The following is a 13,921-nucleotide window of genomic DNA, read 5'->3' on the forward strand; positions in this document are numbered from 1 at the left end:
AGTCCAAATCCCGCCCACCGTGGATGACCCTGGGGATTCCCAGGGAGCCTCACAACACCCCCTTCAAGTCAGCATTCCTCAAGTCTCTGCACCTAAGACAAACCTTAGAGCTGGAAAAGGATTCCAGAGGAACATGGGAGAGACATCACAGCCAAGACCTCAAACTGTGGACACGTAGGGGTTGCCAAACCATAGATAAACAGGACTCCTATTCTTAGGGTAGTTTCATGTTTGATTCAGAGATTTGAGAAAAAATATATTGGAGTATTTATTTTGGATATGATGAGCTCCCCACAAAAAGTTCATGTGTGGGAAATTTGGCAGTGTTATTGAGAAGTGATTGGATCATGAGGATGCCAGCCTCATCAATGGATTCCTCCGTTGGTCAGTTCAGAGCTGAACTGAGATGTGGGACCTCACTGAAGGGTAATAGATCACTGTCCTCCCCTGTCTCTCTGTATGTCTCTTTGTCTCTGTGTCTCTGTCTGTCTGTCTGTCTCTCTGCTTCTAGGCTGCCAGGAGGTGAACTGTTCTCCTCCACTGTACCTTCAGGTGTGATGTTTCTGCCTTGCCACAAGCAAGCTGTTTCCCTGAGACATTTTCTCACAGAGGCAGGAACCATCCAACACACCAGGTGCAATGATTATCAAGGGGTATAGACAATTCTATACAACCTTTGAAGTTGAGACACTGAACTTCAAAGACATATTCATCCCATCCTGGGAGGTCTGCCTTGGATTTAGCTGGACCTTGTGGGAGGGCAAGGCTTTTGAGGTAAAGGGCAAGGAGATGGGGGAAGAATAGGAGGTCAGACATTTTTTTGTCTGTAGAGTCAGATCTGGAGACCTGACTGGGTAGGACTGGACAACATAAAAATTATGGAGTATGTCAGTAGAGAAGACGTGGTGTTTCCCGAATCCTTGTTGGGATGGGAGAGAAACAGCCTTCCACACAGCACCTTTCATGGGAGGTCTTAAATTTACAGAACCCTTCCTTTCAGGAGACACTATGGGTCAAAAGAGAAATGTTTCAGATGGATGTGGCTGGTGGATACATAGCAGGGTAGGGATGGGCAGAGAGCAGGAATGTCTGGAGTCCAGCCTGGACCTTTTGATGTCTGGACAGATTCCACCATCCTTCCACAAACACCTCCATCTGCTGCCTGGCCACAGTTTGGCTCTGCAGTGGTGGTCTCAGGGAATAGCTAGAGACCACTGTTGAGGCCAACTCAGTGGTTATTAAGTGTGGACAGAAGTTTCTATTCCACCCAATCTCACAGCCAATCAGTCCCAAAGAAGTACACAGAGACTTGCGTTATTTATAAACTATTTGGCCTATTGCTCAGGCTTATTACTAACTAGCTCTTACAAATTAAATTAACCCATAATTCTTATCTATGTTTAGCCATTTAGGCAGTCTCATCTTGCTTGCTCTGCATCTGGCTGGTGACTGCATCTCTGCCTTTCCTCTTCCCAGAATTCTTAGTCTGGTCACCCCGCCTATACTTCCTGCTTGGCTACTAGCATCAGTGTTTTACTAAACTAATACAAGTGACATTATCCCACAGCAATCAGGCTCCCAGGCAACCCTCTCAGGGGGCTGTTTGGACTGATGTGAACACATCTCTCTCCCCAGGTGATGGCCAGCACCTGGATATTTGTGGGTCCCTGAGCACCAATGGAGGTCTAGCTACTACATCTACACATTCAAAAGCTGTGAATCAGGCCAACAAGAGAGGGCACCTGGTGTGGAGATCTGGGATTCCATGGCTAAACGTGGTTGTGAGACCTCCCTCATAGAGGTGGGGGTGGGGGACAAGAAGAGACTTGGACCCTCTTTCTCCCACCAACCCATTGTACCCCAATGCAAAACTCTAAAACTTTGGGGATAACACAAGGGCTGCGACCTCTCTTCTGGTGGAAAGCCCAGTCCTTTCACCTCTGTTCCTCAGGCTCTTTCCTCCTCTTTCACGCTCCCACCCATGCTCCCTGGCAGCCCTTAACCTTTGACTTTCCCATTCTCTGCCCCATTCTCACTGTGCAGTAGTTCTGAATGAGATCCCCAAGGAGAGGGTGCCATGAAGGAGGCCCAGAAAGTGGATGCCCTGTAGCAAGGGCATCCAGGAGCAGATGCTTGTGCACCAGGCTCTGGGGTTATGGGCACATGTGTGAGTGCCTTCCCACTGCAGCTAGAAAGGGGAAGGGCCAGGAGAAGGCCAAAAGAAGGGGGACAGGGGACTGTGTCCCAGAACAAAGTTGTGTCCTGAACTCAGAACCCAGCACTTGCCCACTACTGTATAAAGCAGTCATGTGTGGAATTGTTCTCACCTGGAACTTCTTCTGAGCTCACTGCAGCGATGACCCTCAGAGTCACAAAGACCAGTAGTAAAGTGGTCATAGTTCACCTGGAAGAGGTAGCAGAGGTGTTATTTGGACAGTTACGGCACAGCGAGGTGGAAGAGATGACGTGATAGAATTCACATCCAAGGCTTTGAAATATCGCACAACAGGAGGTTGCAATGTTTATACGGTGTTTCCTCTGACAATCCTTTCCTCAGAGACCGGCAAGCCTTTCTTAGCCTAATTCCAAGGTGGCTGGTTCATTGATCCTCCCATCTTCCAGCTAGTGGAGACTCATCCTAATGAATTCCTGTGATAGCTATTGATAGGAGCCCGGTTGGCCATAGATGCTCAGGTTTACACACTGTTCTCAAGTGTCTGTTAGGGGTTTTGCATCAGATGAAATGAAATCTGGAATCTGTAGATTGAGATAACACTTCCCTCTGCAGTGTGGATGGGTCACAGACAACCACCTGAAGACCTGAACAAAAAAGGACCCTCTCCTGAGGGAGAGAGACCTCATCCCTGATGGCCTTCCAGCTGGTTTTTCCTCCCTTTGGACTTGACCTGAAGAAGGAGCCTTTTCTGGGGCTTAAAACATGTGGTACCTCAAACCGAAGAGGAGCAGATAGCTTCCCTCTGGTTTCCTTGCTAGTCTCTCTGCAGCTCTGTGGACGCAACCTCCACTTACATAATCCTTATTCTCTCTCTCTCTCTCTCTCTCTCTCTCTCTCTCTCTCTCTCTCTCTCTCTCTCTCTCTCTCTCCTCTCCCCCCCCCCCCAAACACACAGTCATGCAAGGGAATGTCTTCTGCTGAAAATGAAATGGCATATAAGGACAATTTGGTCAATGGTGGAGCACATATATAACAATAAATTTATCAAGGAGGTGAAAGCTCCCTCTTGCCTAGTGACATGGCAAAGTCCCGTGCAGCACAGTTCTCAACTGTTTGTAATGATGCTGGTGCAAACAAATTTACCACATGCCAATCATACGAAAGTATGGGAAAATAATTATGTATATGGCATGCAATACTTGGCAACGGCAATAAATGTCTTTCCTATGTTATACATGTGTTATTACTTTGTAAGTATTACTACTTACAAAAACATATAATTAAAGCAGTCCACTATGGACTCACTAAGCAGCCTCAGACACTTAGCATTTACTTGTATCTTAATTGCATCAAGAGGCCATGTAAATGGCTAGGATTGGTTCAGTGCTCAAGTGTTTTTTTTTAAGTATGCTTGATACCTAGTGACTCACACATACACACATGCACACATGCACACACAACCACAGCCACGATGAATGACTGAACTCTATCACCTAGATATGTTCAAGCACACTAAGGACACAGGAGAGGGAAGAGGGAGAATGGAGGGAGGAGGGAGGAACAAAGATGGGTGGAGGAAGAGATGGGGAGAGGAGAGGAGGGAGGGGAAGAGAAGGGGAAGGAGAGAAAGAAAGGGAGGGAAGGAAGCGGGGGGGGGGGGGGAGAGGGTTATTCCTTTTGAGAACCCTAATACAACCCTTCAGATGCAGAGTAAGGGCAAACCATGCAGCTTCCCTGATGCAATCTGGGTGTGCCACCCACTTCAAATTCAGGAACCTGCCGGGCGGTGGTGGCGCACGCCTTTAATCCCAGCACTCGGGAGGCAGAGGCAGGCGGATCTCTGGGAGTTCGAGGCCAGCCTGGTCTACAAGAGCTAGTTCCGGGACAGGCATCAAAGCTACAGAGAAACCCTGTCTCGAAAAACAAACAAACAAACAAACAAAAAAACCCAACAAATTCAGGAACCTTGTGTATTTTAGCAAGGATTGTGCGATTTTAGGCAAGATTCAAGGTCCTGGCAAGAATCAGGATGGCGGCCTTAAGCAGGCTGTGAGATGAGCAACTCACACTGGGAAGCGAGAACCGAGGACTCCCGTGGCCCTCTTCTGGATCAAATGCAGCGTCCACCATACGCATCGGAAAGTGAAGCATTCCTGACTGTCATTTATGGACACAGATCGGCTGCAACCACCACTTAAGGGTCTCTGCTGCACGAGAGGGACCCCCAACTCCAGCCAGCAAGCATAAGCAACTTTCTCAAGCCACCAGCTGGAGCACTGGTCTTCAGCCAGCTGCATGTAGAAACGGTCTGGGTGTCACGGTACCACTGCCCTGGAGGGTGCATAGCCATGTCACACACACCTTCTGAGACTTGCACTGTGTGACTCCATGCCCCATGTTCAGCAGCATCGGCATTTACTTGTGGTCTAAGAAGAAAGGAAAACTTGGGGATGGGGCGGTGCACACAGAGCATCCTCGGTGGAGGCAGGATCCCTGGCCTCCACACCTCAGTCTCAGTTCTCTGATGGTCCAGCAGGTGTCACCCTCTGCTTAGTTACCGCAGGCTGGGCTAGGCAAGCGCAGGGATCTGGGGAGCTCAGAGGATGCGGGCAGGGGAGACACTGGCATTCCCATTAAGAACTGCCCGGGGAGGGACAGTCTGGGCCCAGGACAAGGTAATCCTTTCTTGTTGTAGAGTTTGGCATTTTTTTTTTCGACCATCCATCATCTACCCATGCTCTATGTATCTATCACCTGAGAAGTGAAAGGCCCTCCTGTGTGGCTGAGGGCTTAGAGGCACCCCTGTTCTGTAGAAAGTCTGGAAAGTTCCATCGTTCTGAGAAATGGTCCCTTGCTTCTCCTTAGGGATTTTCTGACTTAGATGCTAACTTTAAAAAACCTCTCATACCATGTGTCGGGTATTTGGAGGGGACACTGAGTTGGAGAGGGGGCTCTTGTTCAAGGTCAGTCGACCAGTCAGGGCTGAAAAATGGTTTCCTGGGGGGTCAGGGAAGATCGGCCTGAGGTGTGTTTGTAGACCCAGACACAAAGCTAGCCTGTTCCTCCCTCACAGCGCCCTTCACTTAGAAGTTTTGTGTATGTTTCGGAGTTGTGTTTCTTCGTTTGCTCCCTGAACAAGCTGGACATTGTCTGGTATGCAGTGGTCTGTGGGACTTGGGCTTGCTCTGTTTTTCTCCCTGGCTTAGACCAGGAAATGTGAAGGAATGAGGAGGGAAAGGGGAGGGAGGGAGTCGGTGCAGAGTGGGCAGCAAAACTAATTTTATTTCTTCTTAAAAACTTTGGGATAGAAATATTGCAATAAATATGCTCTTGTGTTTGTGTGTGTTTTCTCAGTTGTAAAGAAAATAGGGAGAAATTCCATTCTGTCTGGGCTCCAAGCCTCTCTGGGACTCACTGGGTCTTTTATGTGAGGAGGGCTGACTTTGCCAGCCCAAGCTTGCTTGTGGACAGAGAGACCTTTCTCAACGGGAAGAGAAGTGAAGCAGTGGAAAGGGATGGTATAGGTAGGGCCTTGAGGCTGGGGAGGTGGAGAAGACCTGAGATGGACAGTGGCTGGGACTCAGAGGCAACGGGGATGGCCCAGTGGAAAGCCCTGGGATCCTGGTGTGCCAGGGATTGGCCTTCTCAGGAGAAAGTTGTTCAGAGTCTTATCCAGGAAAAGCAGCAGGCCCCTTGCTGTAGGACAATGGTCTTTCATCCTGTCACTGTATAATTTTTAATAAAGTGCTGATTGGCCAGTAGTCAGGCAGGAAGTATAGGCAGGGCCACCAGGCAGGAAGTAGAGGCGGGGCAATGAGAATTCTGGGAAGAGGGAAATTTCAGTCTGCAGTAGTGACCCAGATGCAGAGGAAGCAAGGTGTGACTGCCTTGCCAAAAAAGGTACCAAACCACGTGGCTAATACAGATAAGAATTATGGGCTAATACAAGTTATGAGAGTTAATAAGAAGCCTGAACTAACAGGCCAATCAGTTTATAACTAATGTAGACCTCTGTGTGATTTCTTTGGGACTTAATGACTGCAGAAACTGGGCAGGACAGAAAACTCAATCAACAGCCCCTGCTTTTCAGCTGTGTGTGTGTGCGCGCGCGCGCGTGCGCACGTATCTGTCTGTCTAACTCTCTCTGTCTCTGTGTATCTGTCTGTCTGTACCTCTTGTGCATGTATCTATTTGTCTTTGTCTCAGTCTCTTTCTCTGTGTGTACGTCTGTCTGTATCTTTCTTCTGTGACTGTCACTCTGTGTGTCTGTCTCTCTGTCTCTGCCTTTCTTGTGTGTGTGTATCTGTCTGTCTCTCTGTGTGTGTCTGTATCTTGTGTATCTGTATGCCCCCCCCCCCGTGTGTGTATGTGTGTACGTACATATGCCTGTGCTCACAGTTGGAGGCAGGGGCTCCATCAGATCATGGACTTGAAGGAGAAGCTCATTCTCTTATTTTGAATTCCTTTTCCAAGTCAAGACTCAGACTCTGGCCCTGTGGGGCCGCTTACTGCCTATTAATACAGGACATGTCCATGCTGTTTCGCAGATGGAGTAATATGTCTTGCCAGCCAGTTCTTCTCATCTAGGCTGGGCACTGTGCCTTTGGCGCTGCACACAGCACATGCAGGCTTTAGCACTAACAGACACCCTCCAATGCCACTTTCTCCCATCACCCACTTGTTAGTCTGTGTGAACCACTTAGAACCTGTGGATTGGAAGTGATGGAATGATTGTGGGAGGGGAGGCTTCCTACCAGCAATGAGGACTGGACTAGGTGACTTTCCATAAAGAACAAAACTGTTTTCATTTTAACAGCAACATTCCCACCTTCCAAATGCCAGGGAAACAGGAAACAGGGTGGCTGGGGGATCACTGTCCTCCTGCATCCCAATGCCACCAATGTTTAATTTTTGTAATTGCCATCTTTTTACAACCTATTTTTTGTTTCCACAGAACTCAATTGATCAAGTGACAGTTTTGTTCCTTCAGAAAAGTTAACGATGGGATTTACAGTGTGACCTTCTTCCCAAGAGGTCTGTACAGGTAGGTAGCTCAGGCAGAAGGATTTTCATCTCTTCCTGAATGGGGGACCAATGGGAGCTTTCAGTTCCTCCTCCGATCCCAGTTTAACCAGTGGTCCATTCCAATGCCAATGGCTCCCACCATCCACTCCACATAAGACCCAGGACAAAAACTCAGAGCTCTGGTGTGCTCCCTCAGAGATCTGGGGTGCTCTCTCCGGGATCTGGTGTGCCCCCTCCAAGATCTGGTTGCTCCCTCAGGAATCTTGTATACTTCCTTAGAGATCGGGTGTGCTCCCTCAGAGATCTTGTGTGCTCCCTCAGGGATCAGGTGTGCTCCCTACCTGCACACAGGTCTCTTGAGCACACAGTCTCAGTCCTTCCTCCCAGACCGCTTTCCTCCTCAGAGCCACAGAAGGCCAGAGCTGGGATTGGCCGCTGTGAACTTTAAACCCAAGGCATTAATTTTACAGTTGACAAAGGCAAGGCTCAAAGAGGTTCCGTATTTTACTGAGACCCACACAGCATCCACCTCCAGCGACAGTCACACCTCACCTTGCACTTGGGTGTCATGGGAGTGTTTACACTATGGAATTCAGCCAGCACCCATGAGGTGAAAGCTCTCGTTTTTTTCCTGAGAGTAGATTTGCCAGCATGCTGGAAATAGCTTGTGCTAAACAGAAAAGGAACATGGGAGAAAGACAACAGGTGTTCCCCTTTGTCCACTCACTGAAACCTTACTCTCTATCTGTTCCTCCGCCCTGTGGATTTTCTAGCCTTATAGGTCTGGGCTACTTTCATCTCCACGCCCACTGGAGTCCACCTTCTGGTAGACTGATTATGGGATGCATGCCCCTCCCCTTCTCTGGCCCTAGAAGCTCCCTCTTCCTGCACAGAGCCTTTTCTGTCAGTAGAACCTACCCCGTGAGTTGGCCTCTCAGCTACACCTGCACCCACAGTGTCCTTGGCATTTTGTTTTCTCCCCTGATTTCACACGTGCCAGCTTTGCCTCACCATGCAGAACACGACCTTCTTAAGGCTCAAAATCAACACTACTGGGCAGTGTTAGCTTGCATGGGACCTGGCACGGCACAGAACAATATGTAACATCTCACTGAATGGAGGAGTGGACAGTGGGTTTGGCAACTGTCACCCGCCCATGGATGAGACCTACCCTGAGGTCTGTGCTTGAGAGTAATGGCATGTGCTGTTGACACTGGAATTTCTAATCTTGCATGGGGGAGGGTCATCTGGCAGAGGGGTCCCAACCATAGTGGTTCATTTCCTGTATATCTCGAACAGACATGGTGGGAAGCTCTCACCCAGTGTGCAGTAGCTCAAGTGGGATGCATGCCTAGTTTTAATTTAAAGGATGCTTCAAGTGCACGGCCATGACCGTCAGTAACAGCAGGTAATGAGAACACCCCTCCTAGTTAGTTTACTGAAGGCTCTGACATTCGCTCAGACTGGGTAAAGGATGCAGCTTCAGGCAAAACTGCAGACTGTAAATTAGGAACCAGAAGCTGCCACCTCTGTCTCCAGTTATGTAGGGAACTCAGTAGCTCTCAGGACTTCCCTGGTCACTAAGGGCAGCCATCTGTTTTCCCTCCTCAGGGAATAGGGAACATTTTCCACCAAGAATCGACCTACACGATGGCTTCATGAACTGTCTAAGGAGCTGCAAAAGGCCTGCTGTGCTGCAGGAACTGTGTTCTTAGCTGTACCAAGACTGTCTCAGCCTTAAGGCCACTTTCCAAGCCAGGCACGGTGGTGCATGCCTGGAACCCCAGCATTTGGTAGACAGGTAAGACCAGGAGTTCAAGGTTATCTTTCGCTACACAGTGAGATGTAGGATAGCCTGAGCTCCATGAGACTCTCACAAGACAAACAAAACCCAAACAGACAAAGCACCTTGCAAAAGATAAATATTGCTATCCTCTATAAAATGTCGTGGAATTGAGGATCTGTTTGGTTATGCTAAGAAGTGTTGCATTTGTTTGTGTTGTGGAATAATTGTTTCACCATGTAAAGGTGTGTTGCTTTTGTTTATGCTATGTAAAGATGTGTTGTCATTTCACCTTGCCTGTCTAAGGCACCTGACTGGTTGAATAGAAAGATGCATGGCCAAGAGCTAGGCAGAGGGATAGGCAAGGCTGGCAGGCAGAGAGAAAAGAGGAGCCAGTAGTTAGGCAGCTGGTGGCAGACCAGCCAGACATGGAGGAAGCAGGAAAGCAGGAAGGACAGCAAACAAACCTTGGGGCAGCACGTGGGTTAATAGAAATGAGTTAATTTAAGTTAAAGAAAAAAGCTGGCTATCTAGAAATAAGCCTAAGCTAAGGCCAAGCGTTCATAAATAATAATAAGTCTCATGTCATGATTTGGGGGCTGGTGGCCCAAGAAAATTTGGCTACAATAAATAGCTAATAGATACTCAGAGAGGCTGACTTCCTCAGACCTCACAGGTTGTAAGTGGCTGGGCTTGGTCTGAAGTACAGATCTCACAGCTGCAACGGTTTCCTCCAACATTCCCAGGCCCTCCCTGTTTGTCAGTCTTGCTCATTCATTATTCATTCAGCAAACAGATTTCAACCAATGAGGAGAAAGAGGAACGTCAGATTTAGAAGGTAGGGGCTTCCAGGTAAGATGGCAGATTAGAGACTGCCTCTTTGTGAGCTAGCCAAAGGGAGAGTCAGAATAAGGAAACACAGACTATATCCTGGAGAGAGAAACAGGAGAGCTCAACAACCCACAAAAGAAACGAAAGGACGCCAGGAAAGGGTAGGACAAGAAGGTGTGCAGTACAGAGACGTGAGAGACTGTAGGCCTCGTTAGCTTTTAAAACATAGCAATCGATATTTGTCCTGGAGCTGGTGGTTGCAGGGTTAGGGATGCTCCCGGTCTGTAGAAGGCAGCTAGCAAGCTGGATTCCCAACTCACTCTGGGACTCTGGGACTTTGTACTCCTACAGAGGACTCTTGCTGGACTCCGAGTCCTCTCTTTCCCAGCATTGAACTGCAGAAATCCGCTGTAGGACCGTATCTACCATCCATCCCAATATGGTGACGTTTGCCAGCCTTCACCAGGCCGATTGCACTAGAGTTGTAAGGTAGATGGGCAGCATCCAAAGCAACAGCTCCCTAGCTGGGCCACAGGCAGGCCTTGCTTCCTTCCTTCTAGGGACTGTCAGTGTGGTTGCGGATGCTTTGCTGGTGGAGGTGATAGGAAGCACAATGGAACGCTGGCAGGAGCAGACCCTAAATACTTTAGAAGACAACACTGACTTCTCTCGGTTCCGTCTACCCCACAGATTCATGTGACAATGGTGATATTGCTCGATTCGGCTACATTGTGATCACTATTGTGATCACGTGTGAGGTACCCCTAATCTATAGCATCATGTGTGGGGTACCCCAATATATAGCATCATGTGTGGGGTACCCCTAATCTATAGCATCACATGTGGGGTACCTCTAATCTATAGCATAACATGTGGTACGGTACCCCTAATCTATAACATCACATGTGGGGTACCCCTAATCTGTAGCATCACATGTAGGGTACCTCTAATCTATAACATCACGTGCGGGGTACCTCTAATCTGTAAAATCCAGAAAGCCGAATCCAAAACAGAGCATCAGCACAAATCCCTCCCTCCCCCGCATCAAATTTCTCACCATGGAACTTTGTCCATGCCCCAAATCACCTTCAGACTATGGATGGGGTGGAGATGAAACAAATGAGTTTATTGTTTAGATTTAAGACCCATTTCCTGGATACTTCATTATGCATATGCAAATATTCCAAACAATAAAAACAACAACATAACCAAAACAAAACCCCGAGACCAGATCTCAAGGGATCCACCTGTATCATCATTCCAAATTGTCTTTTCTCTGTTTTTTAATTGTCTATTTCTCTTACTGGCATTATGCTCTATGAAGGAGGAATCTGCTTTATTCCAGGTGTCTAGAAGAGTGTTTGGCAGACTGGGGGAACTCGGTATTTGTTGACTGAACGAATGACTCTTCTGAATTCATCCTGGGAATGCAAGCAGTGCCAATCTTAAGGACGGTGGTTACATCCGTGTCACCTGCATCCCCTGCCCTGGGGAGTTCCAGAAGCCTCGAGGAGCAGATACAGTATATGAAGCCTCCAGGGACAAAGCAGCATTGAGAACAGGGCTCTGTCCTCACTAAGGCTGCCTTTCTGAGGAGCAGGAGGCCACATCCAGGCACTGAGCAGAAGGACTTCACAAGGACTGGGTGCTAGAGCCATGACTATCGTCATTTATGACCCCCAAGTGAACGCCTGGAGAAAAGGGGGGCACTGACTCGATCAGTTAGCCCCCCCCCACTGTCCCCACCTGCCCCATGCTCACTTTTGGAGTTCTTGGAATTTCCTGCTGAATTGGAGGAGCTCTGGGCTCAGGTTCTGCCTTCTGGCTCACACACCCAGGGCCTCAGCTCTGCCCTGTTATTCTGTGGAAAGGACCCCAGTTCTTGTGATCAACCTCTTTCTGTCTCAGCCTTCCATACCAGCCTGGGGGACTCGGGCATTTCTTCTGCATTAATTTCAGACGCTGTGTAAATATCAGACTTGGGTCTTTGGAAAAGAGCACCCTTCAGCTCAACTTTCCAGCAGGAGCAAGCACCTTTCCGGGGGCAGGGAGGGATCTTGGGTCAAGAGCTGAGTTCCTGTACTCAGCGCTCACTGCCAATGGCAAGACTAGGAGATGTTGGGGGCAGGGGCTGGGACCCAGAGTGACGAACCCTCCATGATGGCCTTTCTGGGTGGCAGTTGTGCCCACACTTCCCAAGCTATCTTTAATCAAGATGAATGAAAGTGGAGGGGCCTGGTGGAAATGCCTGCCTGAAAGAAGCTGCCATCAGATGTGTGGGATGACAGCCAAACTCCTAGAAAAGCAGAGGCCGTGTGCTTGGGATGCAGCTAAAAGAAAATGAGAGCCAATCAGCCCAGTTCCTTAAGCCTTTGGGACAGACGTGCAGAATCATGTTTAGTTTAGGAATTCATACAGGGGTAGGAGGGAGGTGGGTTATGTAGAATCAAACTGCTTTCCTTAGACCCCAATGCACCTCTGAGTTTGGATTCTGAGAAAGAATTCACAGAGAACATACATCGAGCTCCTTTTGGATCCTATTTTCCTTTGAGAGCTGATGGGTGTCATGGGCAATGTTCTTAGGATATAGTGCCCATGCACAGTTTGTGGAGCTGATCAGGGTATCACACAGTTACCCCTCTGAGCAGTAGGGAAATGACTCTATCCAAGACAAAGTTTAACTCTTGCTCCAGGCTCCCAGGAGGTGAGCTCTGAGCTCTTAGAATGAGCCCAGTGTGGTGGTACGTGTCTTTAATCCCAGCACTTGGGAGAAAGAGGTGGGATGATCTCTGTGAGTTTGAGGCCAGCCTGATCTACAGAGCGAGTTTTAGAACAGCCAGAGCTATACAGAGAAACCCTGACTCACAAAACAAAACAAACAAACAAAAAACCGAAACCTGAAACAACAATAAAAGATAACCCTGCCTCATAAGAGAGACCTGTTTCCCTGGGGGTCTTGGACCAGGGTGGGCAGTCTACATTAATGGTGGGAGTTTGTGTTGGAGCTCTTGTGCTATGAGCTATCAACTTGACTTCCGGCGGGACTGGAGGCTGAGGTCAGCCACTTCTATGTGACCAATCCCACCAAAAGTCCTGGATTCTTCCCTATCCACCCATCATGTCCCATCTAGGACGCATCAACAGTGACAATGGGCAGGACCTCTGTACCCTGTGCTGGCCCTGCAGTGGCGCTGCTGTCTGTCCTCGGAAGAGCTTGCTTTCTGGCCCTCGTGCGTCAGGGATAGCTGCCTTTTGTTCAGAAAGTGCCAACCCCTCTTGGTTTTCTTTGCTCCCTCTCTTTCTTTTTGCTTTATCAGGCATCCATCGTCGGCAAGCTTCCGGTACAGGGGCCCAAAGCTCCACAGATGGATCAGACTGCAGCGTAAGGTTAGAAACCACACTGGGCTGGGTATTAAAGAGCCTCTCTTAAAGGACTTGATGGCATTGGTGGTGGGAAGGCTCAGAGTTTTGGGGATGACACAGTGCCAGGTGTGGGCGGAGAGGCTAACGCAGCCAGGTAGGATACCATTTTTGCCAGGTAGCCTCTCCTACATGATGTCTCCAAAGAACTGTTGTTATGATCAAGTTCACCATTGGTCTTAATCACAGAAGGAGCTGCCCAGAGCATTTGTTTGGCTCTGCAAGGAGACTGTACTGGGTTGGGGGGGGGGGCAGGCAATGGCTCTCATTCATCCTTGGCCATTTCTTCTCCATGGCCACAACCCCAACTCTGCCCCAGGGTGTCCCTAGATGGTGATTGGGCCCCATGTTGGGGTGGTAACCAATGGAGCTTGAATAGAAAGTCATCTTGGGAGAGGCTCACCGTCGTCCGTTCTATGCTAGAATCTATTGAGGTTTCTGAGGGGTTGACTGACCTGACCTCCTACAGCCGAGGAACAGCAGAACCAGAAAATAAATCAGACGGTTCTGATGCCATAGAGGGAATAAACATGCTAACCAGTTTCCTGCTTTGGAACACATGCCCTGCTGAAGATGCTGATGAACAGGGTAATTAGAGAGCCTTTGACAAGGTGGCATCCTGGATTTGTGTGTGTGTGTGTGTGTGTATGTGTGTGTGTGTGTTTGCCACAGCATGAATGTGGAGG

The 13,921-nt window shown here is 48.7% G+C and overlaps 1 protein-coding gene across 1 annotated transcript in view; it reads right to left on the reverse strand.

Moving 5' to 3' along the window:
- Positions 1 to 13,921, reverse strand: part of Acan (aggrecan) — a 58,326-nt gene that overhangs the window by 30,935 nt on the left and 13,470 nt on the right. Inside the window, exon 2 of the mRNA XM_057756155.1 lies at positions 2,328 to 2,404. Coding sequence (XP_057612138.1) covers positions 2,328 to 2,397 — 70 coding nt within the window. The 5' untranslated portion in view covers positions 2,398 to 2,404. The remainder of the gene's footprint in view (positions 1 to 2,327; positions 2,405 to 13,921) is intronic.

Source organism: Chionomys nivalis, chromosome 23 (genome assembly GCF_950005125.1).
Source record: "Chionomys nivalis chromosome 23, mChiNiv1.1, whole genome shotgun sequence".
Lineage (NCBI taxonomy): Eukaryota > Metazoa > Chordata > Mammalia > Rodentia > Cricetidae > Chionomys > Chionomys nivalis.